The sequence below is a fragment of the Lepidochelys kempii genome, chromosome 1 (assembly GCF_965140285.1).
Source record: "Lepidochelys kempii isolate rLepKem1 chromosome 1, rLepKem1.hap1, whole genome shotgun sequence".
Classification (NCBI taxonomy): domain Eukaryota; kingdom Metazoa; phylum Chordata; order Testudines; family Cheloniidae; genus Lepidochelys; species Lepidochelys kempii.
Genome location: NC_136380.1, coordinates 64,117,183 through 64,142,755, shown reverse-complemented (window position 1 = coordinate 64,142,755; position 25,573 = coordinate 64,117,183). Strand labels below are relative to the sequence as shown.

The following is a 25,573-nucleotide window of genomic DNA, read 5'->3' as shown; positions in this document are numbered from 1 at the left end:
AGTGCCTGTTCGCACACAACCAAAAATAGGGAATGTGCATAAAAACGAATGTATAGTCGTATTACATGTTCACGTTGATTTCGTACTGGGCTCTAATTTGCACATGCATAAGTATGTGGACAGCAGCGTTTGTTTTGGTTTTAATTTTCATGTATCATCTCAAGCATTTAGTATCAATGAAATGTTGGGGGACCTGGCTCGGAAAATCACAGTGTTCCATTAGAGCTGTAAAGAGGTGGTGGAACAGCAAGGTCAGGAAACGTGGGCACAAGAAAAGGACTCTGCCGTCTCTTATTTCCTGCCCAGATCTGATGGGGTGAACAGCTGATCAGCTTTCACCTGAGAAGTATCCCTGAGCCATCAGATGGGCCAGTAGCCTGCATGAAGGCACCCTTAGGTTTTGATACCACGGCCTCCTCCACAAAGCATTCCCCTTGATTTTCCCCATCACAGTTCAGGACAGACCTGGATTTCAACAGCAATAAAGAGAGCCCAGAAGAATTGACACCCCTCTGTGACAGGACCTGTGGAGTATAATCTACTGCTCATTTGCATCTCTTGGCTTTTCCAGGGCAGTTAGAGGAGCTGATGCTGTTTAAACAGTAAATGCCATAGGCATGTAAGAACTATTAGTATTGATACTTTTGGAAAGTAATTTGTGAAATATAATTTCTGTGAAAAATACTATTGCATTATATCTAGTTGAAAATACTTATCTTTCTTATTGCCATCCCAATGATAGCTGCTACATAGAAAGTAAAGAAGTTTTGCCAGATGTTCAAGTGGAATCTACATTAAAAATGCCAAATAAAGCCCAAGAGGTAAACAAAATGTACACTTAATCTTCAGATAAAGGGGTGGTTTTATTTGTTTGTTTTTGTCGCATGGCATATTCTCCGGAAGTGTTTCAAAGAAGCCAAAATTATGCCTCCAGCTCCAGTGTAGACATATCCAAAGCTGCATTATAAATGCATTTTACTGCATGATTCCACCTTTTATCAAATATGTACCACCACCAAATATGTAGTATTTGTGCACATCTATTTGCCGATATATTATGTGTATATAAATCCCTCCAGGCTTTTTATTACTGTTATTTGTGTGGTTACACATAGGAACACTAGTCACGGACCAGGACCCCACTGTGCTAGGCACCATACACATAACAAAAAGATGATCCATTCTTTACTTCAATACGTATATGTCATAGGATCATAGAAATGTAATGCAGGAAAGGATATCGAGACCATCTAGTCCATCGCATTGTTCTTGAAAACCTCCAATGATGGAGATTCCACAGCCCCTTTTGGAGGCCTATTCCAGTACTTAACTACCCTGACAGTTGGAAAGTTTTTTCTAATGTTTAACCTAAATCTCCCTTGCTGCAAATTTGATTATTTCTTGCCCGTTTTCAGTGGACATGAAAAACAATTGATCACCATCCTCTTTATAATAGCCTTTAATATATTTGAAGACTGTTATTAGGTCCCCCCTCAGTCTTCTTTTCTCAAGACTAAACCTGCCCAGTTTCATTAACCTTCCCTCATAGATCAGGTTTTCTAAACCTTTTATAGTTTTTGTTCCTCTCCTCCAGACTGTCTCCAGAATGTCCACATCTTTTTTAAAGTGTGGCACTCAGAATTGGACACAGTACTCCAGCTGAGGCCTCACCACTGCCAAGTAGAGTGGGACAGTTACCTCACATGTCTTCCATATGACACTCCTGTTAATATACGCTAGAATGATATTAGCTTTTTTCACAACTGCATCACATTGTTGACTCATATTCAATTTGTGATCCATTATACCCCCCAAATCATTTTCAGCAGTACTACCCACTAGCTAGTTTTCCTCAATTTTTAGTTTTGCGTTCAATACGTTAAACAATGTGAATTTGTTTGACTACTAGGATGCTGTGATTAACCTGAAATCAGTACAAGAACTGGGTAAGCAGCTGGGTTTTGAGTGGACAATTGTTGCTAATGAGCTGGGATTCAGCAGAGCAGAAATAACCCAGTTTCACTCAGCTAGCTCAGAGAAGAAGACTCAAGCACAGAAAATGCTGGAATGCTGGTAAGTAGCTCAAGCTGAGAGAGGAGTGCAAAGTCCCTCATTCTTTCAAATAAATAGTTGTATTAATCATTTTATACTTTCATCCACATCCTACAGTTAAGATAGCCCTGACCTATGGGGCTACTTTTAGCTTATTCCTATTTTTTTTATCTCATTCAAAAGAAATGTTTATATGATACTTGTCACAACCTGACCCACTATTCTTCTGTATGGTCAGCAGTCTGTTGCAAGTAAACCCACTTGTTGGGTCCCATGTGCTTCCAAGCTAACTCTGTCTGGGTAGAGTCTCGTCACTGTTTCTAGTTCTGGGACTAAAGAGCACACACTCAGGTTCAGATCTCATCTGGCACCCTTCTTCAGCATGTGGCAGACTGACGCCCAGCTGCCCTAAATCCTGAAACCAGCGTCAGACCTCTCAGTCCCCTACCCACACATGCTCCCCCAGAATCCCACCTATGCTGTGGTCACTCTGAGCTTCTATTTTAATCCATTTGCTGGGACAGATTGGCAAGAATGCTAGAAACACAGACTTAGCAAAGGAATTTCTTAATCAGAGTCACTTTACACTTAACCTACTCAAGATTTACAGATTTTTGAAAACAAGATAACAACTGCCGAAACACACCCTCCCCCGGTTTGATCTTACAGCATCTGTGAGTCCCAGGTTTGTCAGCAGTGTTTGAGGCTGGGTAGAGTTCCTCCTGCATTCTTTCTCCTTCACGTCCTTCTTACATGTGGCAATGGTCAGTCCTCCAGCACAGAGCGAACATTGCTCTTAAGTAAGTCGCTCCTGTGCCATATGTTCCACGGGGAAGATCCAGCTCCCTCCCCCAGTCATGCTTGCCCCGCCTGTGTAGAAAAAACTTGAACCCTGGGTAGGACCAGTAGTTGATATAATAAAATTCAGTCACCTTAGACAGCAGCCTTGATAGCTTCTCAGTGATAGTTCTTCAATGAGGCATCCACTACCTTTTCCAGGTAGGGCAGCTGTATGGTATGCAGTAAATAGGCTGCCCACCAAAAAGTATAGATATGTTCAATACATAATACAAAGTGGAGTTCATACTTTGATACAGACACAATGTCAAAATATTCATTAAAGTTTGTTAGAATTGTAGCAGCAAAACTTCGGCATGTCCAAGAGGAGATAGAAATGTTCTCAGCGTACAGATGAGACAGTTGAGTTGTGTGCAGCATGAACAAATTCCTCTCTTTAAAGTTATTTATTATTCATTTCTCCACCTTTATTATTGTTTCTGTAGCAATCTAAATGTGCTTATTGCTGAATAGGAGGTAAACTGTGCCAGACAAATAACAGGGTGCCTGCCCAAAAGAGGTTAAAGCATAACCATGTACAAATACAATATCGCTAGCTTTGTATTCTTACACACCCATGGATGAATCAGATATTAAGCAAACTGTTGAGATGACCTCTAATCCCTGTCCAATCAACTAGCCACACAAAGCAATTTGGTGGATATTTTCAATATATTAGATTTTTGCAGTCACTGAAATAATCCTTATTGCTAAGGCCACCTTCCTGGATACCTCTGTAATATTGAGTGCTATGACCCCTTTTGTATTGTATGTTAATTCAAACAATCTCAAATGAGGCAGTTTGTGTCTGGCCCTTGCTTGAGGCTGCAAGTGTCTCCTGTTGCACCAACAATTCCTTCCCCCAGGCAGTCTCTGAAATCCTGGGTGCAAGAACTGCTCCCTGCTACTGCCCATAACTAGACACAACCCCACCTGCTCCAAAACAGGTAAGAAAAGATGGTGACAAGACAGGTCTATAGTCCCCATCTGCACAACAGCCAACAGAGCTTCTAGCTGGGGAAGAGAACACACAGCTGACTATAAACCCAACATAGGTCTCTGTCTCAGTGGCACTTAATCTGGTCTAGTATGTTCACCATAGCAGTGCATCATCGTACTAACTTTCAGATACCTAGGAGAGAAGAGTGGCGGAAAGAGAAAGAGGCAGAAAGGAAAAGAGAGGGATAGGAAATAAAAAGTGAACAAATAGAAGTTTTGGATGGATATTTAGAATTTGATTAGCTTTGTTATGGTGCATTTCACTGGGACTGAAATACAACAGCAGACTGAATAACCCAAAGACCAGAACCAGAGACCAGAAATAGGTATTTTGCTTTTAGATTCACAAGAGAGAGTGAAGATCTGTGAATCAACAGGAGTGAAAGTGGGAAGATAATTATAGGACTATTAGCCTGATATCAGCCCCGGGCAAGATAGTGGTGCGACTGATATGGGACTCAATTAATAAAGAATTAGAGGAGGGTAATGTAATTAATGCAATATGGGTTTATGGAAAATAGATCCTGTCAAAAACTTGATACTTTTTTTTGGTGAGATTACAAGTTTGGTTGATAAAGTTAATAGTATTGATGATATATACTCAGACTTCGGTAATGTGGTTGACTTAGTAACACATGGCATTTTGATTAAAAAACTAGAATGATATAAAATTACCATGGCACACATTAAATGGATTAAAAACTAATAAGTCTCAAAATGTAACTCTAAACAAGGAATCATCATCAAGGGGTTCTGTTTTCAGTGTGGTCCTGCAGGGTTTGGTTCTTGGCCCTATGCTATTAATATTTTTGTCCATGACCTGGAAGAAAACATAATATCATAACTGATAAAGTTTGCAGATGGCACAAAAATTGGGGGAGTGGTAAATAATGAAGAGGACAAGTCACTGTTTTAAAGTGATCTGAATCACTTGGTAAGTGGGGGGCAAACAATATGCATTTTAATATGGCTAAATGTAAATGAATACATCTAGGAACAAAGAATGTAGGCCATACATACAGAATGGGGGACTCTGTCCTGGGGAACAGTGACTCTGAAAAAAAATTTGGGGGTCATGGAGGATAATGAGCTGAACATGAGCTCTAAATGTCATACGGTGGCCGAAAAAGCTACTGCGATCATGTGATGCATAAATGGGAATCTCCAGTAAGAGTAGATAGGTTATTTTATCTCTGTATCTGTTAATGGTGCGAGTGGTGCTGGAATACTGTCCCCAGTTCATGCCACAATTCAAGATAGGTGTTGATAAATTGAAGAGGGTTTGGAGAAGAGCCACAAGAATGAGTAAAGGATTAGAAAACATGCCTTATGATAGAATCCAAGAGTATGTCTACTCTGGAATAAAACACCCATGGCTGGCCCGTGTCAGCTGTTTGGGCTTGGGCTGGAGCCCAAGCTCTGGGACCCTGCAGAGCCCAAGATCCAGCCCACCCAAACTTCTGTGCTGCAGTTTTATAGCTCCACAGCCCAAACCTTGAGAGCCTTTGTCAACTGACCTGGGCTAGCCATGGGTGTTTTATTGCAGTGTAAACATACCCAAAGAGCTCAATCTATTTAGCTTAACAAAGAGACGGTTAAGGAGTGACTTGATTGCAGTCCAGAAGTATCTATATGAGAAACAAATATTTAATAATGGCCTCTTCAACAGAGTGAGTTATAACACAATCCAATGGCTGGAAGTTGAGGCTAGACAAATTCAGACTGGAAATCAGGCATAAATTTTGACAGTGAGGGTAACTGACCATTGGAACAATTTACCAGAGGTCATGGTGGATTCTCTGTCACTAACAATTTTCAAATCAAGGTTGGATGTTTTTCTAAAAAGAAGCTCTAAAAATTTTGGGGGGAGAGTTCTGTGGCCTGTGTTATACAGAAGGTCATGATCACAATGGTCCCTTCTGGACTTGGAATCTCTGAAAAAGTATTGCCTAATAATGATTACCATTGTTATACCAAAGTACCAGGTCGGGATTATACACAGTCATGAGTATTGAAGAAAGTGAGAGGTAAAGCAGGTATTTGATTTGTTTGTTACAATTTTTATTTTACAGGCAAACTTCAAACTATAAGGCAATAAGGATTACTGTACAGTATAGTACTTTGGTTTAATCTGTACCTGCTTTGTTCTACAGGGATACAATGAGCAACTGTATTCTCTCTGGGGTGTATTTCCTCCCATTATAAAAGGCACTTTTCTTTCCCTTTTAACATTGTGGTTTGTCATTAATACCACTCCCATAAGTAGGTTTAGAATAACATCCATCTGAGGACTATTTCTTGGTAGTGATGATTTTTGCAAGTGCTGAGCATCCAGCAGCTTCTATTAAAGTCAATGGGAGTTGCTGGTTGCTCAGCACTATGGACAATCACGCCCTGTTTTAAGTACTTAAATGTGGACCAAAGACCTTAAATTTAGGGTACCCAGTTTTGCAAATGTTGGCCATGGGAAATTAGGACCAGTAATTCACAACGGGTATAGCTCCACCAGTGTTGATTTTCTTACTGGAAGTGCAGACCCAGGAGCTTAGACTACTTTCTGCTACAGTGTCCCTGCTCTTATCTCCATTGTAATCCTAGGATGGCAGTAGATGTTAGAAGGAAAATAAGGCCTCAAACAGTATCTTTTCTGTTGGGGGGCGGTAAATAAATACATTTTTATAAAATATGGCATAGCAGTTAGAAAAGGAGGACTTGTGGCACCTTAGAGACTAACAAATTTATTTGAGCATAAGCTTTCGTGAGCTACAGCTCACTTCATCGGATGCTCATGCTTATGCTCAAATAAATGTGTTAGTCTCTAAGGTGCCACAAGTCCTCCTTTTCTTTTTGCAAATACGGACGAACACGGCTGCTACTCTGAAACCTGGCATAGCAGTTGGTGCACTTCAAGTACAAATGGGGATGACGTATATCTTATATTGACTGATCACGATGCTGTAATGTTTGATGTGACAAATGCAGGTATGAACGATCATGGAATAAACTTAACAAGACAAAGATCCTTCAGGATGCCCTGGAGCAGGCTGGAAGAAAGGACCTGGCTGATAAACTTCAGTGCCTGCACTGGGGACATCAGAAGTTAAGCAGCAGAGTGGAACTCCCTTCTGCTTTCCCTTTTCTCATCACCGTGCACAAAACGATCAACAACAAGGAAGGGCTTAAGAAAATTAACCAACTTAGTCGCAAGTATCCCTAAGGTGCTGCAGTTGAAACACTGCGGAGTAAATCTCTCGTGCACGTACACACTAGAAGTGAGGCTTCGGGTTATTGTTTTTTAGCACTCTGATAGAGCTTTTTATCTTTGAGTACTTTATAAGGTTTAACTAATTAATTCTGGAACTGGAATGTAATATGATGAAATACCCACCTTCTAAGAAAACCTTGTATGTTGCTGAAGCTGTGTAATTAATTGGTGAAGTAATTTGTGTTATTTTTTTTAAAACCTCTTATTCCCACCTGAGCTGACACACACATACTAGAGCTGATCAAATTATTTGTGAATTTGTTGGATTTTCCTTTATTCTCTTTGAATACTGTTTCCAGATAGATTATGAATTGTGTAGAAAGCCACATCGCCAAAGTACCGAGGAAGAGGGCCCACCTGATGGTCAGAGACAAGGTCTGCCACACTGGTAGCCTTGGCCTTCCATGGCTTCCTAGCAATCTTCCAGGTTTTGGGTATTTTGGGGGGGGCAGAGTGAGTGCCCTGCCCCACCCCTTGATGGGATGATGTGTGGATATCTTAGGAGGCAGGGGAGAGCTTGAAGAGGTTTCCATTCCTACAGCTCCTGCCAGGGGTTTTAATTTGAGAGGGGATGATCTGGGCCCATGTTAAGAAGTACTGAATTTACTATAGAATGAATTTAGGGGAACGGGCTGGATCAGAGCCTTCAGGTATAGGTCTACACAGCCCACAGGAGTGAGCCTCCCATGCCAGGTTTACAGACTCAGGCTTCCAGGGCTCTCTCTAGCGCTCTAAAAATAGCTGTGTAGTCAGTGCTTTGAAGTTGCAGCTTGGGCTGGAGCTCAGGTCAGAAGCCGAGGGAGGAGGGTGCGCTTCAGAGCCTGAGCTCCAGGCCAAGCTGCGACTTCAAAGCATTGTCTACAAAGCTATCTGTAGAGCACTACTGCAAGCCCAAATCTGTCAGTCGGCCTGGGAGGCTGGCTGTCATGGCATGCGTAGATGAGCTGTTTATTACTGGTTTAACCCCAGTCAGTAGTGACTGGAAGTTGGTGGTGGTCTCAGCCCTATTCTCTTGGGACACTTCTAGATTGCAAAGCCACCTCCACAAATGGAATTACAGAGCAAAGGGGCCCAGGACTGAACAGGCATAGAAACGAACCTGCACTCTGACTCCTTCTTCATCAAGGTTCGAGACACCCTGAGAGGAAACCTGCATTGCCTAGCATAGAAGATTAGGGTTGGAAGACACTTCAGGAGGTTATCTAGTCCTTAAGCCCAGTTCCCTCAGCCTCTCCTTGTAAGTCATGTGCCCCAGCTCCCTAATCATTTTTGTTGCCCTCCACTGGACTCTCTCCAAATTTGTCCACATCCCTTCTGTAGCAAGGGGCCCAATATTGGCGCAGTACTCCAGATGTGGCCTCACCAGTGTTGAATAGAGGGGAATAATCACTTCCCTCCATCTGCTGGCAATGCTCCAACTAATGCAGCCAAATATGCCGTTATCCTTCTTGGCAAAACACTGTCGACTCATATCCAGCTTCTCATCCACTGTAATCCCCAGGTCCTTTTCTGCAGAACTGCCACTTAGCCAGTTGGTCCCCTGTAACCTGTGCATGGGATTCTTCCATCCTAAGTGCAGGACTCTGTACTTGTCCTTGTTGAACCTCATCAGATTTCTTTTAGTCCAATCCTCCAATTTGTCTAGGTCACTCCAGACCCTGTCCCTACCCTCCAGTTTATCTCCCTCTCCCCCCAGCTTAGTGTCATCCGTGAACTTGCTGAGGGTGCAATCCTTCCCATCATCCAGATCATTAATGAAGATATTGAACAAAACCGGCCCCAGGACAGACCCCTGGGGCACTCCACTTGATACTGGCTACCAACTAGACATTGAGCCATTGATCACTACCCGTTGAGACCAATGATCTAGCCAGCTTTCTATCCACTTTATAGTCCATTCATCCAGCCCATACTTCTTTAACTTGCTGGCAAGAATTCCGTGGGAGACTGTGTCAAAAGCTTTGCTAAAGTCAAGGAACAACACGTCCACTGCTTTCCCTTCATCCACAGAGCCAGTTATCTCGTCACAGAAGGCAATTAGATTAGTCAGGCATGACTTGCCCTTGGTGAATCCATGCTGACTGTTCCTGATCACTTTCCTGTCCTCTAAGTGCTTCAGAATTGATTCCTTGAGGACCAGCTCCATGATTTTTCCAGGGACTGAGGTGAGGCTGACCAGTTTGTAGTTCCCCGGATTCACCTTCTTTCCTTTTTTAAAGATGGGCACTATACTTGCCTTTTTCCAATCATCCGGGGCCTCCCCCGATCACCATGAGTTTTCACAGATAATGGCCAATAGCTCTGCAATCACATCAGCCAACTCCCTCAGCACCCTCGGATGCATTAGATCTGGCCCCATGGACTTGTGCATGTCCAGCTTTTCTAAATAGTCCTTAACCTGTTCTTTCACCAGGGAGAGCTGCTCACCTCCTCCCCATACTGTGCTGCCCAGAGCAGCAGTTTGGGAGCTGACCTTGTCTGTGAAGACCGCGGCAAAAAAAGCATTGAGTGCTTCAGCTTTTTTCACATAGTTTGTCATTAGGTTGCCTCCCCCATTCAGTAAGGGTCCCCAACTTTCCCTGACCACCTTCTTGTTGCTAACATACCTGTAGAAATCCTTCTTGTTACCCTTCACATCCCTTGCTAGCTGCAACCCCAGTTGTGCTTTGGCCTTCCTGATTACACCCTTGCATGCTCGAACAATATTTTTATACTCCTCCCTAGTCATCTTTCCAAGTTTCCACTTCTTGTAAGCTTCCTTTTTGTGTTTAAGCCCACCGAAGATTTCTCTGTTAAGCCAAGCTGCTCGCCTGCCATATTTGCTATTCTTTCTGCACATCGGGATGGTTTGTTCCTGCGCCCTCATTAAGGCTTCTTAAAATACAACCAGCACTCCTGAACTACTTTCCCCATCATATTAGCCTCCCAGAGGATCCTGCCCAGGGGATCCTGCACTGTTCTGTGGATAAACTGAAGATTTCAGTTTGCTCTTAGGCTGGCACCTTTCACTAGTACTAAATTCTACACAAAAATAACAAAAACAAAGCTGATATGCGAATATTTTCAGAAGCCATGTTGCACCATTTAAAAAAAAATACAACTTCATATTTGACCACAGAATATGGGAAAGAAAGACAGATTTTATCAACATCTGCCATCTAACAAATACTTCCATTTTATTGTTCTACAGAATTACAAGGACTGGTGTTGTATTTAGTACAAGACCTATATTAGCCTCCTCCTTCTAAAGATTTAAAGTTTTCTAAATGTTCAATTAGGGCTTCCATCTCTGCAGATTCCAACAACCTGTTGATTAGCTCATCCAGTGCCCCCTCACCACAGAGAAATTCCTATAAAATGAAAGAGAGAAGCATTAATGATTAGTACAGACCAGCATTTTTTGAATGCTGATCAATCAAGAAAAATTCCTGGAATAATATTTGCATGAATCCTGATCTTTATGCATCAACCCATCAATTTTGCATTACTCCCCTGGTGTGACATCAGTTTTGGGTGGTGTAAATGAGTCAGTCGAAGGCATGCTGCTGAAGAACAGCGTACGGTTACAAAGCATCTTCTTGGCAATAACAAAAGGAAATACTGGCAACATCTTGTATCTGTCAAACCCCATTGCCTAAAAGAAGTTAATTAATCTAGCAAGAATGGATGGGATGTAGGATATTGTAATGAATAATGACCAAATTCTGGTACTTTTACTCATGCTGAGTTGCACCTTACTCACAAAAATTTCCATTGACTTCAATTGGACAATTTCTGGAGTACGGGACTATTCAATGTGAGTAAAGGTATCAGAACAGGATCCTAAAAAATAAGATGAACAAGTAAATAATCTAAATTGTCATGAGATCTTATTTATTGAACCTTGTCTAATTCTCCCCCACACTGTTATTTTTGTAATGATCCTCACTTGTATGTCACATCTTAACATATTGTAAATATTCAAGGGCAGGGATCTGTGTTCTCTAAGGGGTCTAGCTCATTGTTTGGCACAATTAAGTACATGCTATTTGCTCTGTGACTGCAATAATATTAAATCTTAAACCTGAGCAATAAAATTTAAATCTAATCCTAAAATGTAAATCCAAATCATAGAACAAACTCAATCTTGAAACCCATCCTAAGAGTTAAAAATCAATCCAACACAGACTAGCCCAAAAGCTAAAACTATTCCAAAATCTACCCATAAATTGAACTCATACAGAATACTAGCATATCATGTATTTGTTTGGCACATTCAAGTGAAAAAAATATAACCATATATAGAATTTTACCAAGAAATATAATGTCAGATAACCTTAAAAAGAAACTTCTCTGTTTCCTTTAAAGGTGACCTGCAAAGAAAAACAAAACAAAAAGTTTTAAAGAGTGTGTTTTTTGCCTCTATACCATATAAAGACAGACTGGAAGTTGTAGGTTGGAGCAGTCCATTTGTTTTTCAATTTTTAAACAAACAACTTCTTGCTTTTTTACCTTACATATATCAAGAATGTCAAGTCTAGTCCTCCCTGGTTTGGTGAAGGACTCACTAAATGTCTCAGGTGAGTACTGTGTGCTTTATCAGGCCTTCTTTATACAATAGAGAAACAAAAAACAAAAGAATGGGGCTAGTGATTTTCTTTTGTATCTCACCTTTAATAATATATCACAAAGGATGGAAAGAAAGATATAGGCTTTCCCAACCTATAATGATGTTCAGTAGTTAGTGGCATTTAATGGTACTTCACAATTTTTGTCCACTCTTAGCTTCCTGACAAATTTAGTAATTACTTTCACAAGATTAACTCTGGCTAGTGATATAATAAGAATGTATATAGGTACACACACACTGTCTCTCTTGAACAGATTTTACATGTATTATCATAACATAACTACCTTGATATTGCGGACATCATATGAGATCCTGTGGTCAGTGACTCTGTCCTGGGTGAAGTTATAGGTACGAATTCTCTCTGACTGGGCTCTTGTCCCTATCTGTACAACAACAACTTCTATTATTTTTTTGAGTTTTAATAACAAAAACCCTCAAAAGCAGCACATGAGCACCCTTAAACTAGATTGAAATAGATCAACTTGTTCTGTAGATACATACAGTACTGAATGCATCCGATGAAGTGAGCTGTAGCTCACAAAAGCTTATGCTCAAATAAATGGGTTAGTCTCTAAGGTGCCCCAAGTCCTCCCTTTCTTTTTGCGAATACAGTATTTAAAACACACAGATTATTAATCTGATAACTGCCTCTTACACATTTTGGTCTACTGTATAAATATAAATTTTGCCAAGGTTTATGACATCCCTCCTCCCTATTTCTGCATTGGCTCTGTAGTGATAACAGGAGTTGTTAAACAGTTTAAGAAGCCAAAATTTATGCAGGTGAGTAATTTCACATGTAAATAGCCTCATATACCTTGCATAGTTGCTCACGTGCATAAGTGTTTAAAGCAGTGGGCTTCACTTAGTATCCATTGACTTTGATGGGCACTTGATAGGCCTGGAGGGCCAGAATTTGAAAGGTATTTAGGTGCTTAGGAATCCTGAAAATTCTAATAGGTGCCTCATCACCTAAACAAACTTTTTAAAATCCCACTTATCTGCATCTTTAAGTGCCTAAATACCTTTCAAATTCTGGCCCTCGGTCACTAAAGAAAATATAATTACTTATAACTTGCTGGCAAAGAAAGCGATGGTTGAACTAGTCGAGCAGTTTCCATTATAACCATCCATTTCTAAAGAACACTCAAACTTTCTGAATAAACATTTTTTCAGCTGAAATGTTCCACAGTTGATTTCAGCTCAAAGATGCATTTGGGGGCAATTTGAGAAGAATGGTGTAGAGCTGTTCTTCAGTATCACAAGACTGTGAAAATAGCTTCCCATTTTAAAAGTGAGAAGCCACCAGCTGGTGCCAGCTCAGTTTAAGTCTCCCATTCTGAATGGCTACTATCTTTACAAGGCAAGTAACTTCGCTTGGGACTCTCACAGTCCTAGCCAGATGAATCTGTAGGGCTGCAGTTCCCACTAATGATAATTAAAGTGGCACTTCTAATTACGTAATCAGCAAACTCAAAATGTACTCCCTATAACAGAGGGATGGTGAAGGAGCCATACTAGAGTATGGCTCAGAAAAATGAACACAAGCAAAGGAATAAACAGAGTATTTGTGATATAGGGTGTCTTCTAGTGGTGACAAGATGGAGTTACAAACAAATCTGAAAGTTTCAAAACTGAATTTCAAGTAGTTTGTTTATTTTTTTAAAATGGAGGGTGAGATATTGAAAAGTGCATAGGGAAATAGGTGCACAACTTCCATTTAAAATCAACAGAAATTAGGTGCCTAACTCGCCTAGGAGATTTTGAAAATCTCACTTGCAGCCACGTTTATATTTCCAAACAAGAAATTGATTTAATGCATTGTGAAACATTAAGGGTGGGAGTTTCACTTTGGATGTCCAATTCCCATTAATTTTAATCGGAAGTGCACATCCAAATCCCTTAGGTAGCTTTGAAAAATCTCAGCCTAAATTCCAAACAAGAGATAAAGGTTTCATCAGCTGTAGTGACTGAGTTAATTTAAATTCAATCTGCAATTAGTGGTTAAATAACTCACTTGGAAGCTTGTAAGTACTGAAGCTTTTTTCTTTTTTTTTAATTGCTTCTGCCCACTGAAGTTCATGTTGTAAAGAGCAAGATGCTCAGAGCAAGAGAGAAGAACGGTAGTGTACAGCCGGGTGGAGGGGGGGGAACCTTACAACTTAACTTCGTCTGTAAGGTTAACTTAAACTAACTTCAGTTACTTAAAAGTTAATCAGTCTAAATTATTTCTTTCTCAATAGTTTGGCTAAACTTCCAAAGACATAATAAATTATCGTATGGCTCTAAAGTGGCAAGATTTTTGGTATCAAGAACGTTGTTATTTTTCCCTCCACTCTGCAGGATCCTAGCAATTATTGTATTTCAGAATGTGACTACCAAAACTCACTGGACCAGATTCTCATTTACACAAAAGCTCCTTTAATCGCTTGTTAGTGTAAAAGAGCGTTAAAGTGGGTGTAAGTTACATGCAGTTATGAAGTTAAATTTGGTTAATTATATCCACATTAAGGCCCCCCGTACATTGCCAAACCAGTGTAAACCGGCCTTGGTGGTAATTAAGTGCCTGATTCTTATATACATTTACAAGCACATGCTGTCCTTTTTACCTACATCCGTCTGTACGCACCTCCCCTACTGCCCACACACACAAAAAAAGGGGGAAATTATTGTTGCTAATCCTGAAAGCTCAAAGCTATGGCATAATGTCATCTCCAAGTTTCAATAAGGAAAACCTGTTGTCACCTGCAGTTTTCTAGCATTCTGCCTTTTGCTGAAGTCTTTCTCAATGATTTGCTGATACAACCTAGCTCTCAGTGTCCGCAAAGCTAGTTCCTTGTTCATTTGCTGAGATCGCTCCTGCTGACACTCTACTGTTAATCCTGTGTAGAATTCAAAAGAACACTGAAAAAGACCCATTATAACAAACAACAAACAGGATTAATCCTAAAACATTAGTCAAATGAAACCTTTCAGACCTCCTGCTCTTACTCTAAGGGCCTGTTCATACTAGGATAAAAGGTGTATTTTTAAAACATTTTAGTTTAGTATATTTTAGAACTGTAGTGTAAATGGGACAAGTTTTAACACAGCTGGTAGAGGTGAACTTGAGGGGTTTTTTATTGAGGTTCATTGGGTCACTTTTAATTATGGTGCTGTATCTGGGAGTCCAGGGTTCATCTAAACCAGCTAACGCAGGGGTTCTCAAACTGGGGGTCGGGACCCCTCAGGGCAGAGGTGAGCAAACTTTTTGGCCCCAGGGCCACATTGGGGTTGCAAAACTGTATGGAGGGCTGGGTAGGGAAGGCTGTGCCTCCCCAAACAGCCTGACCCCCACCCCATATCCACCCCCTCCCACTTCCCGCCCCCTTACTGCCCCCCTCAGAACCCCTGACCCATCCAATCCCCCCTGCTCCTTGTCCCCTAACTGCCCCTTCCCGGGACCCCATGCCCCTAACCGGGCCCTGGGACCCCACCCCTATCCAACCCCCCTGCTCCCAATCTGCTGACCCCTATCCACACCCCCGCCACCTGACAGGCCCCCCGGGACCCCACGCCTATCCAACCCCCCATATTCCCTGTCCCCTGACCACCTCCCCTACAGAATCATCCAACCGCCTCTTGCTCCCTGTCCCCTGACTGCCCCCCAGGACACCCCGCCCCTTATCCAACGCCCCGGCCCCCTTACCCTGCCACTCAGAGCAGCATGTCTGGCAGCCACGCCGCCCAGCCAGAGGTAGACACGCTGCCGCTCTGCTTGGCAGGAGCTCACAGCCCCGCTACCCAGAGTGCTGCCCGCGCAGTGGCGTGGCTAAGGGGGGACAGCGGGGAGGGGCCGGGGGCTAGTCTCCCCAGCCAGGAGCTCAAGGACTGGGCAGGACAGTCCTGTGGGCCAGATGTGGCCACGGGCCGTAGTTTGCCCACCTCTGCCTCAGGGGGTCACGAGGTTATTACGTAGGGGGTCGCGAGCTGTCAGCCTCCACCCCAAACCCTGCTTTACATCCAGCATTTATAATGGTGTTAAATATATTAAAAAGTGTTTTTACTTTATAAGGGGGGAGTGGGGGTCGCACTGAGGCTTGTTAGTTGAAAGGGGTCACCAGTACAAAAGTTTGAGAACCATGGCGCTAACGTGTTCAAATATAATTTGCCCTTTCTACATTAGGATGTTTAAAATAATAATATAGGGTTACATTGTGTGTGTGTGTATGTACATATATACACCTCTACCCCGATATACGCAACCTGATATAACACAAATTCGGATATAACATGGTAAAGCCATGCTCCGGGGGGAGGGGGCAGGGCTGCGTGCTCCGGTGGATCAAAGCAAGTTCAATACAACACGGTTTCACCTATAACGCGGTAAGATTTTTTGGCTCCCGAGGACAGCGTTATATTGGGGTAGAGGTGTATACAGTTATATAATAATTATATAGCACTTTTCATCAACAGATCTCAAAGCACTTTACATAAGGAGGTACTTATCTCAGTCCTTTGTTTACATAGGACCTGATGCTGCAAACTGTACCCTCAATTGTCATTAACTTTAATGAGGGTTAAGGGTCCTCAGTTTACAGAAGTTATTTACGTCTTCCACGATGTTCCTGTCTCACCCCAAAATGTGGTCCATTTATTAAGTTTGTCACATTGTAAAGATAAAATTGACCATGCAATTTTTGACATAAACAAACACACTCCCCTGCAAAAAATGAGAAGGGCCACCTGATTTTCTCTGTACTGGCTGCAGTCCTGCCAGCTGTTCCGTGCAGACAGACCCTAGTGCCTAAAGTGACGCAGCATGCAGGATCAGAGCCTTTGATTTTGGGATCTAGGTTATGTGCATCTATGCACTAAAAGGCAAAGGTTTAAAAATACAAAATCCAAGACACTTACCAGTGGGAATATGAACTATTCTCACAGCACTGTCCGTTGTGTTAACATGTTGCCCTCCTGCACCTTTGGCCCTAAAAGTATCTATACGCAAATCCTTAGGATACACTTTAACATCTACCTAGAGTCAAAGAAAATTAAGTTACCATCTGCTTATAACCATTTTAAAGAGATACTATCAGTTTAAAAACACCACTTCTGTCCAAAATTTGCTTGCCTCCCATTGTTACCAGTAACACCTAGGTGACTGTAACTGAAAGAAATTAGTAAACAAACAACATTTCTGTTCTTTTCAGTTTGTTTACTCTGTGCCTTTGATAATTATTTGTGTGTAGTCAATTTCACGGTTTCCCCTGTGTAATCGGTCAGTTCCCCTATTTGTGCAAAAGCTTTCACATAGCAACAGGGGAGAGAAAAATCTTTAAAGAATAGGAAAATGTTATTGTAAAACCACAACAACTGGCAGGGAGACTCAGAAGCAGATGTAGTACAAGAGACTACTTTTGACTTCTTTCCCACACTTACACACCAGTGTGGATCTGTGCTACACCAAAAGGCCCCAATCCTACAAACACTTATGAATGTGCCTAATTTAAATCCCCCGTGTAGTCCCATTGATTTAAGCACATGTGTAAGTGTTTGCAGGCTAAGATCCTAAAACTGCTGAAGAACAGAGAAAGGTTACTATTTATTATCTGTGTGGTGGCCACACCTAGAGGCAGGCCCTTCGACAGCAATTCTGGGCCCCAGGGCAGAACAGTCAACAGGCCCCCTAGAAAGGATGGGCACAGCCTCTCCTACAGTGGGGCCCAGGGGAACCTTCGCTTCTTTCCAGTCTCCTACTGTCTGTGTTTCTGTGGATCATTTTCTCTAATACACATTTACCAACCACAGAGATTCTAACTTTCAGCTCTTCCCCATGGGTATCCATCCAGCTGCCTTTCTCATCCACCTGGGACTGCTGCAAGCTCCAGAGCTGCTTCAGAATTTGTTTGTTTCTCAGATACCACCCAGCCCCTTCCCCATTATATCACCAAAGCAGTTTCTTCTCATTGGCCTTTGGGAGGATGAGGCAGAATAAACTGCAGTTTTTGTAATTGTGTCACTACCTGAAGGCGTTGCGTCTGGAACTTGCAGTGCAATGTCTCAACACTGAAGAATTCCCTCTCCCCTTCCTTCCCCAGGCCAGGGGTAACCTGATGCTCTAGTAACCAGCCTAGATCTGCCTTTTTTTTTTTTTTTTTAAAAGATGTTTCCAGAGAACCGGTCCAAAAACTAGGAACGTATCCAAAGGTACTTGAGCATGCAAATGCCATAACTCAGATCCAAGTGGGAAACCATTACAGCTGTTATTATTTATGCATTTGTATTACAGTAGCACCTCTGGGTCCCAACTGAGATCAGGGCTCTATTGTGCAGGGTGCTGTACACACTCATGGAGACAGTTCCCTGCCCTACAGCGACTACAGTCTAAACAGACAAGACAAACAAAGGCAGGATTGCTAGCACCATTTTACAGATAGGAAATTGAGGCCCAGAGAGATTAAGTGATTTACCCAAGGTGGCATTCTATCCCCCCCTTCCCTGAACCAGAACCAGCCCACAAGCAGCCAGAGAATCCCCCTCTCATGGGCACTGCATGCCTGTGCAACAATCTGCAAAGGAGGCCAAACTGAGGTTTCTTTAAAAATGAGGCCCTTTATGCCTAAATTTAGGGAATACTTAATATAATATTGCCTTAAAGGTTAGAGCAGGACACTGGGTTATCTCTGTCTGTGCCACTGATTCATTGGGTTTCCTTAGGCAAGTCATTTAATCTCCCTGAGCCAAATTCATCGTGGCATTGTGTTCCAGCTAATCCTCATCCCTCTGCCAATTTCCTACCCAGCACATGAAGGAAAATCTCAACTAAAAGTCTGTCTGAAACAAACAGAGTAGTACTATATGGGAGAGGGAGGGTCCCACCATTAACCAGTGACCTAAATAATGATTAAATTTACCTACTGTGCACTAATGGGCTTTATAAACCTAAAGCTGTGGAAGTATGAAAATTCTCACAATAATGTCCCAATGCTTGTATGTCCCTCTTTGACATATTACTCATTCACCAGTTGAAACTCTTTTTGGAGCGTTACACTCTTATTCATAGATTCCAAGGCCAGAAGAGACCATTGTGATCATCTAGTGAGTCTGATCTCCTGCATAACAGAGGCCACGGAATTTCCCCAAAATAATTCCCACAGCAGATCTTTTAGATCTTGATTTTAAAATGGTCAGTGATGGAGTATCCACCAGGATTATTATTAGTGAACATAAATAAATCCTCTGGTGAGACTCTACAAGAGTCCCAACAGCAACACATCCTCACCCCCAACTACCAGCCCCATCTCCAATCATCCCATCACTCCCAAATACCAGTGATAATCCCCAAATGAGATCAGCCACATAACCCAAAAGAACAGCCACCAGCCCAAATCAAAATAGCCTTAAACACCACCCCCACCACCAGCCTAGCGCTGTCACTAAAACACCCTCCCATCCCATTTCCCAGACCCACCCTGCCCTTCTCCTCCCTGGCGGACCCCAGACAAAGCCCGACCAGTGCCCAGTGGGGTGCTGCCAGTGCCTTTGCTACGGATGTTGGACCAGCGGCTGCTGGATCCTGAGTCCAATCTCAAGTCTGCCCCCCAGCGGTCCTATGCCCAGCTCCTTCCCCCAAGCCGTCCCTGCCTCCCCTGTTCTGCAGCCCGTGGTGGGTGCTGGGACTCGGGAGCACGCGCCTAAGAGCCCTGGAGCCCAGGCAATTTAAAAGGGCCCGGGGCTCCCAGCTCCCGCAGCAGCAGCCCCTGGGGCCCTTTTTTATTGCCCCAGCCCCTGGGCAATTGCCCCCTTTGCCCCCACTCCGTCAGTGGGCCTGCCTGGAGCCCATGGGCTCCATTGTTCAAGGCACTCTACAAACATGTACAAACTCTATCAAGTTAATGGTTCTTAGGTTACTAAACTGTCTTGGCATTTTTGAAAATTGCAGCTTAGGTACAAGTTTAATTTTAAGCACCAGGTTTGAAGATTTTGGCTGAGGTCTATGACAGGACAGGGTTAGAGATAGCCCACGAAGGGCCTTAAAAGCTAAGACAAGTAGTTCATACTTGATATGGTGAATAAGGGGGAGCGAATGGAGGGATCCAAAGAGGGAAGTGACTTGGTCAAAGTTACAAGCCTAGATGATTTTTGCTGCAATGTTTTTAATGGATCTAAGTGAAACAAGACCAAAAGGGAGTTTGCAGCCATGGAGATGCGAGACAACAAAGGCCTGGATCAGCTTCAGCTGAATGGACTGAGAAGAAAGGCTGGCTCTTGGAAATGTACAGAAATGAGTGGCAAAATTCAGACACAATTTAGATGTGTGGTAAAGGGCTGAGCTGAAGGTGATACCTAGATTTAGAGTGTATCTAAGCAGAGGAAAGTACCAAAAATAAGATGTGTGATTGAAAAGAAAAAAGAATATTCCGAAAGGTTGATTGTGTCATACCAAACTTTTGTCTAGATGTACTCCCAAGCCTCAATACATTATTTAATTTAGAATTGGTTTTGCTCCTAGTGAGTCAGTTTTGTGAATGCCAGGAGCTGGAGAGCTTAACAACATTAACTTCTATAGAATCATAGAAGTGTAAGATTGGAATGGACCTCGAGATGCCATCTAGACCAGTCTCCTGCACTCAAGGCAGGACGATGTACTAGACAATACCTGACAGGTATTTGTCTAACCTGTTCTTAAAAACTTCCAATGCCAAATATTTCACAACCTCCCTAGGCAATTTATTCCAAGGCTCAACTACCCTGACAGTTAGAAAGTTTTTCCTAATGTCCAAACTAAACCTGCCTTGCTACAATTTAAGCCCATTGCTGCTTGTCCTATCCTCAGAGGTGAACAAGAACAATTTTTTGCCCTTCCTTGTAACAACCTTTTATGTACTTGAAAACCGTTATGTCCCCCCTCACAAACCCAATTTTTTCAGTCTTTCCTCATAGGTCATCTTTAATCATTTTTGTTGCTATCATCTGGACTTTCTCCAATTTGTCCACATCTTTCCTGAAATGGGGCTCACAGAATTGGAGACAATACTCCAGTTGAGGTCTAATCAGCGGAGTAGAGTGGAAGAATTACTTCTCGTATCTTGCTTACAACACTCCTGCTAATACATCCCAGAATAATGTTGCTTTTTTTGCAACGTTACACTGTTCACTCCTATTTACCTTGTGATCCACTATGACCACCAGATCCCTTTCCGCAGTACTCCTTCCTAGGCAGCATTTCCTATTTTGTATGTGTGCAATTGATTGTTTCTTCCTAAGTGGAGTACTTTGCATTTGTCCTTATTGAATTTCATCCTGTTTACTTCAGACATTTCTCCAGTTTGTCCAGACCATTTTGAATTTTAATCCTAACCTCCAAAGCATTTGCAATCCCTCCCAGCTTGACATCACCTGCAAACTTTATAAGTGTACTCTCTATGCCATTATCTAAATAATGGAAGAAGATATTGATCAAAACTGGGCCCAGGACCAATCCCTGTGGGACCCCACTCGATATGCCTTCCAGCTTGACTGTGAAACACTGATAACTACTCTCGGGGAATGGTTTTCCACCCAGTTATGCACCACGGTATAGTAACTCCATATAAGCTGTATCTCCCTAGTTTGTTTATGAGAAGGTCATATGAGTAGCAAAAGCCTTATTAAAGTCAAGATATACCACATCTACCATTTCCCCCCTATCCACAAGGCTTGTTACCCTCTGAAAAAAAGCTCTTAGGTTGGTTTGTTCTTGACAAATCCATGCTGACTGTTACTTATCACCTTATTATCTTCTAAGTGTTTGCAAAATTATTGGTTGGTTATTTGCTCCATTATCTTTCTGGGTACTGAAGTTAAGCTGACTGGTCTGTATCCTTATGCCCTTGAATTGCACTGTATCTCAGGCAGTAGTGGATTTCTAAAAAGTTGCTTTTGAGGATCCAGTAAAGTTGGTAGGGAATCATTTAGCCAGGTGCTGAGCCAAGAGTTACAGCCTGGCACAGAAGAAAAGCTTGTGTATCCTTTGTCTGGACTTGACAATATAGGTTGGCACCCATAAAATAATAGCAGTAACTTGGCTTAGCCTTTGGGGTTTGTTGTTTTAAATATAACACACTCAAATGCCAAAAAGAAAAGCCAGGAAGACACTTCAATTTTATTCTGATTAAAGGTTAGTTTACCTCCTCTGGCTGAGGTAGGACAACAACTGACATTGTCCCAGTGTGAATACGCTGCATTCTTGACGAGAGGCCAGTCTCAGGAATTCGCTGAACTCTGTGAGTCCCTCCCTCATATTTTAAATACCTGTAGACACAGTCTCCCGAAATATGAGCAGCTGCATGATGCAATCCACCTTGAAAGACAAATATTGCATAAGAGGTACAGTCCAAAGACACAGCTTTAACTTAGTCTTGTTGGCAGAAAGAACAGAACATTATCATACCAATCTCAGCTGGTGTGTAGTTCAGAATGTCAAAGATCCAACATTTGTAATCTGCATAATTCTGGTACATCTCAAACATTTCTTTGGTGAACTGTTGGCAAATGTCACCTACAAAATTAAATATTTAGACAGCACAACATGAAATATAAGTTTATAGACTCTTCCCTCAAAATTACCAATTTTTAGCATTAGCAGTAACTCTAAAGATCATTGTCGTTGGAGATAGTGCTTTATGCAGATAAATTAATGCTCATCTCTACAAAGTGCCATTTTACATTATTAAAATGTAAGAGAAACAATTGAAGCCTTTAGCGTGGTAGCCATGTTAGTCTGTATCAGCAGAAAGAACGAGGAGTACTTGTGGCACCTTAGAGACTTAGGAATTTATTAGGGCATAAGCTTTCATGGGCTAAAACCCACTTCATCGGATGCATGCAGTAGAAAATACAGTAGGAAGATATATATACACACAGAGAACATGAAAAAATGGGTGTTGCCATAGCAAGTCTAACAAGACTCATCAATTAATGTGGGCTATTATCAGCAGGAGAAAAAAAAAAACTTTTGTAGTGATAATCAGGATGGCCCATTTCAAACAGTTGACAAGAAGGTGTGAGTAACAGTAGGGGAAAAATTGGTAAGGGGAAATAGTTTTTAGTTTGTGTAATGACTCATCCACTCCCAGTCTTTATTCAAGCCTAATTTAATGAAGCCTTGTAAACCTGGATGGAGGTTTGGAGTAACCTTTACTTGTGATGACTTTGCTGACCTCCAGTGGTTCTGCCCGATGTCACCTCTAATATAACATCACTTTCATCATGTTTCTCCCTTGGCACTATATTCTGGAAAAGCTGAAAAGAAAGAAAAAAAAAATATCAGTATTTCCCTTCCCGATCAAATTTACAGCCAGCTCTCATGGTTGCATCAGTCTGAACATGCACAAACCCCAGACTTTGAAATTTTGGTGTGTTAATGGAGGCTAATTAAAAATTTAACTCCACAATGCCAAGCATGAGACCACCAAATCAACCACTGCAGCCTCCTTTGTGAATATAATGATACTAGCCAGGAAAGTCAGTTTACACTGACACTGACCTTATTTTTCCAAAGATTCTATTTCATACAATCAGATTATCTTAATTTTCTAAAATACAAACACTTGATTCACAACATAAAGCCTTCCACTGGATTTCTTTCAGCTTCTCTTACTACAATTATTTTCACACACTGGTCTCATTCAACTGAAGAAAATGATAAAGGATTGAAAGTTCCATGAGGATAAAGCCTTTCAAGACATCTCTGCACCCTCTCTGCTGCCATGAACAACTGGCGGAACCCCATGCCATGTCTTCGTAGCATAGTAGTTCACTGTGTTACAGACTTTTCAATGACAGCAAACAAACAAGCACACATACAAAAAGTGTCTAAAAGAAAGAGCTTCTAAGGTGCATTTGGCAGTAGTGAGACTTTCTAACAGTAAACATTTCCAGGTCTTTTCCAATGAGAAAACAGAAGCTAGACCTGTTTCATTAACGACAAGTGTTATAGTCTGTTGTTAAAAAAATCTTGTCTGGTACAATAAAATTGCGTGGCTGTATGAAGACTTGTAAATGAAGATGTCAAGAGATGTTCATCTTAAAGACTCTGTACCTTCACCTCTAGCTCACCTTTTTGCAAAATGTGTTGATTTTTTGGTTAATGATTTCCTTCTCTTCCAAGGCAAGTTCTAGCATCTGTTTCTCAACTCTGCTGTCTAGCTCTAAATTCCAATGATAGAAATAAATGTTAACCAATCTATTTAGTTTAGAGCAAATTGTAATACAAATGCCAAATTACACCTATTACAATAGATAATCGTTTCCATTGCAGGGAATTGCTTATTCTCAGCATGAAATACCAAATAACGACAGAAGCATAAGATGATGTACATTACTAATTAAATGTTCAGATCTTCAGGAGCCCTGGATGGCTCGGGAGACTAGAAATGGGGAACACAGGATTTTACCTCTATATCTCCAGTTCAAACCTAGCCAAAGTCAGTAGCAGTTAAAAGTCATTCCCTATGCCACAGCTCTTCACTGGCACATATGAAACAAACTGATAATCTAATTCCTACTAAAACTAATAACTATTTACAGTAATTGGCAAACTTGTTGGCAGCCTCAACAGTGAGACTATGGACTGAATGGGCAGGGATCCTGAACTATCCCCTTACTGAGAATGAGTGGGGTCCCAATACATCGGGATTTTTATCTGTGTGTTTGTTTTTAAAAGTAAATTTATGGTGGATCAACAACCCTGGAGACAAACATCCTCTATTTTACCAAAGGAAGAGGAAAAGCAAGGGCAGTGGCAGTCGAAGCTTTTCTACCAATTTATCTCGTCCTTGATCTAGCGGCACCACTAAGGCCTAGCCTACACTACAAAATTAGGTCGACTTAAGGATTTTACCTCAACCTAATTATGTCAGTGTACACGCTACAGCCTTGCTCCCGCCAATGTAAGTGCCCTATTACGCTGACATAATAACTCCACCTTCACGAGAGGTGCAGGGCTTATGTCGGTGTAGTTAGGGCGATGTAGTGTCTGTGTAGACACTGCATCCCTTACATTGGCTTTTGGCTGCCATTCGAAGTTCTCCCTGCTCTACATTCTGTTGTCTCTTGCTACTAATTTACTACCCATTAGTGTATGTAGTACTCTCAGTGGCTACTTTCCTTATTTAGTGTGTGCATTACCTTACACCACATACTCGAAATTTCACTTGCCAGTGTTGCACAATTACCAAATGTGTAAGCTCCATTCTTTGCATTTCTTCCTAGTCCTAATATTAATAATGGTATCATCAGCAATTTCTGCCACCTTGCTTTCTCCCCCGCCACCCACATCTTCCACATCATGAGTCAATATGTTGAAAACCACTGGGCATAGTTTTGATTGTGGGATAACTATTTGTTTATTTCACTCCACATGAGAGTTCTCAAATATCTTCAAGGAACTAGTATTTCACATAAGGTTAAACTGAAGCCTGACAATTCAGGGTTTGGGATTGAGCATCTCGAAGAGATGTGCAAAGCCCATAATTTAATAGATATCAATGAACCAAACACCAAAATCCAAATTTAAATTACGATGTCAAGTCTGATGTAGTATAAATCACCCCCCCCAGCCCAAATAAATTAGCCTTACCTAAAATATGTCCCTAGGAAGAAAACTGTCATTAGCCCTATGAAACAAGGGCTACAGTAGTCTTAAAAACAAAGCTTTCTAGAATATTTCAGCTAAAGACAGCATTCACGTGACTTTGAATGTGTAATGTACATGACACTGGCCTGCTCTGCAAAATTGGTCACTCTGAGGCCTCAAGAGTAGGTGTGGTGGGGCTAAAGCAAAACGAAAT

The 25,573-nt window shown here is 41.7% G+C and overlaps 2 protein-coding genes across 8 annotated transcripts in view; one reads left to right on the top strand and one right to left on the bottom strand.

Moving 5' to 3' along the window:
* The window catches only part of WBP4 (WW domain binding protein 4), a 45,492-nt gene extending 38,123 nt beyond the window's left edge, over positions 1 to 7,369 (top strand). For all 3 annotated transcript variants that reach the window (XM_073345990.1, XM_073346010.1, XM_073345982.1), the window contains 3 exons: positions 743 to 821; positions 1,910 to 2,073; positions 6,871 to 7,369. The gene's annotated coding sequence lies outside the window, so the exon portion shown is untranslated. The remainder of the gene's footprint in view (positions 1 to 742; positions 822 to 1,909; positions 2,074 to 6,870) is intronic.
* A 2,891-nt stretch (positions 7,370 to 10,260) lies between these two features.
* MTRF1 (mitochondrial translation release factor 1) overlaps positions 10,261 to 25,573 on the bottom strand; it is a 28,059-nt gene continuing 12,746 nt past the window's right edge. For 4 of the 5 annotated variants that reach the window (XM_073345976.1, XM_073345938.2, XM_073345958.2 and 1 more), the window contains 8 exons: positions 23,841 to 23,932; positions 22,943 to 23,024; positions 22,174 to 22,281; positions 21,911 to 22,083; positions 16,659 to 16,776; positions 14,508 to 14,644; positions 12,047 to 12,145; positions 10,261 to 10,503 (listed from right to left, as the gene is read on the bottom strand). In XM_073345976.1, the coding sequence (XP_073202077.1) occupies positions 10,384 to 10,503; positions 12,047 to 12,145; positions 14,508 to 14,644; positions 16,659 to 16,776; positions 21,911 to 22,083; positions 22,174 to 22,281; positions 22,943 to 23,024; positions 23,841 to 23,906 (903 nt within the window). In that variant the 5' untranslated portion in view covers positions 23,907 to 23,932 and the 3' untranslated portion in view covers positions 10,261 to 10,383. The remainder of the gene's footprint in view (positions 10,504 to 12,046; positions 12,146 to 14,507; positions 14,645 to 16,658; positions 16,777 to 21,910; positions 22,084 to 22,173; positions 22,282 to 22,942; positions 23,025 to 23,840; positions 23,933 to 25,573) is intronic. The other variant, XM_073345947.2, reaches the window with a different exon arrangement.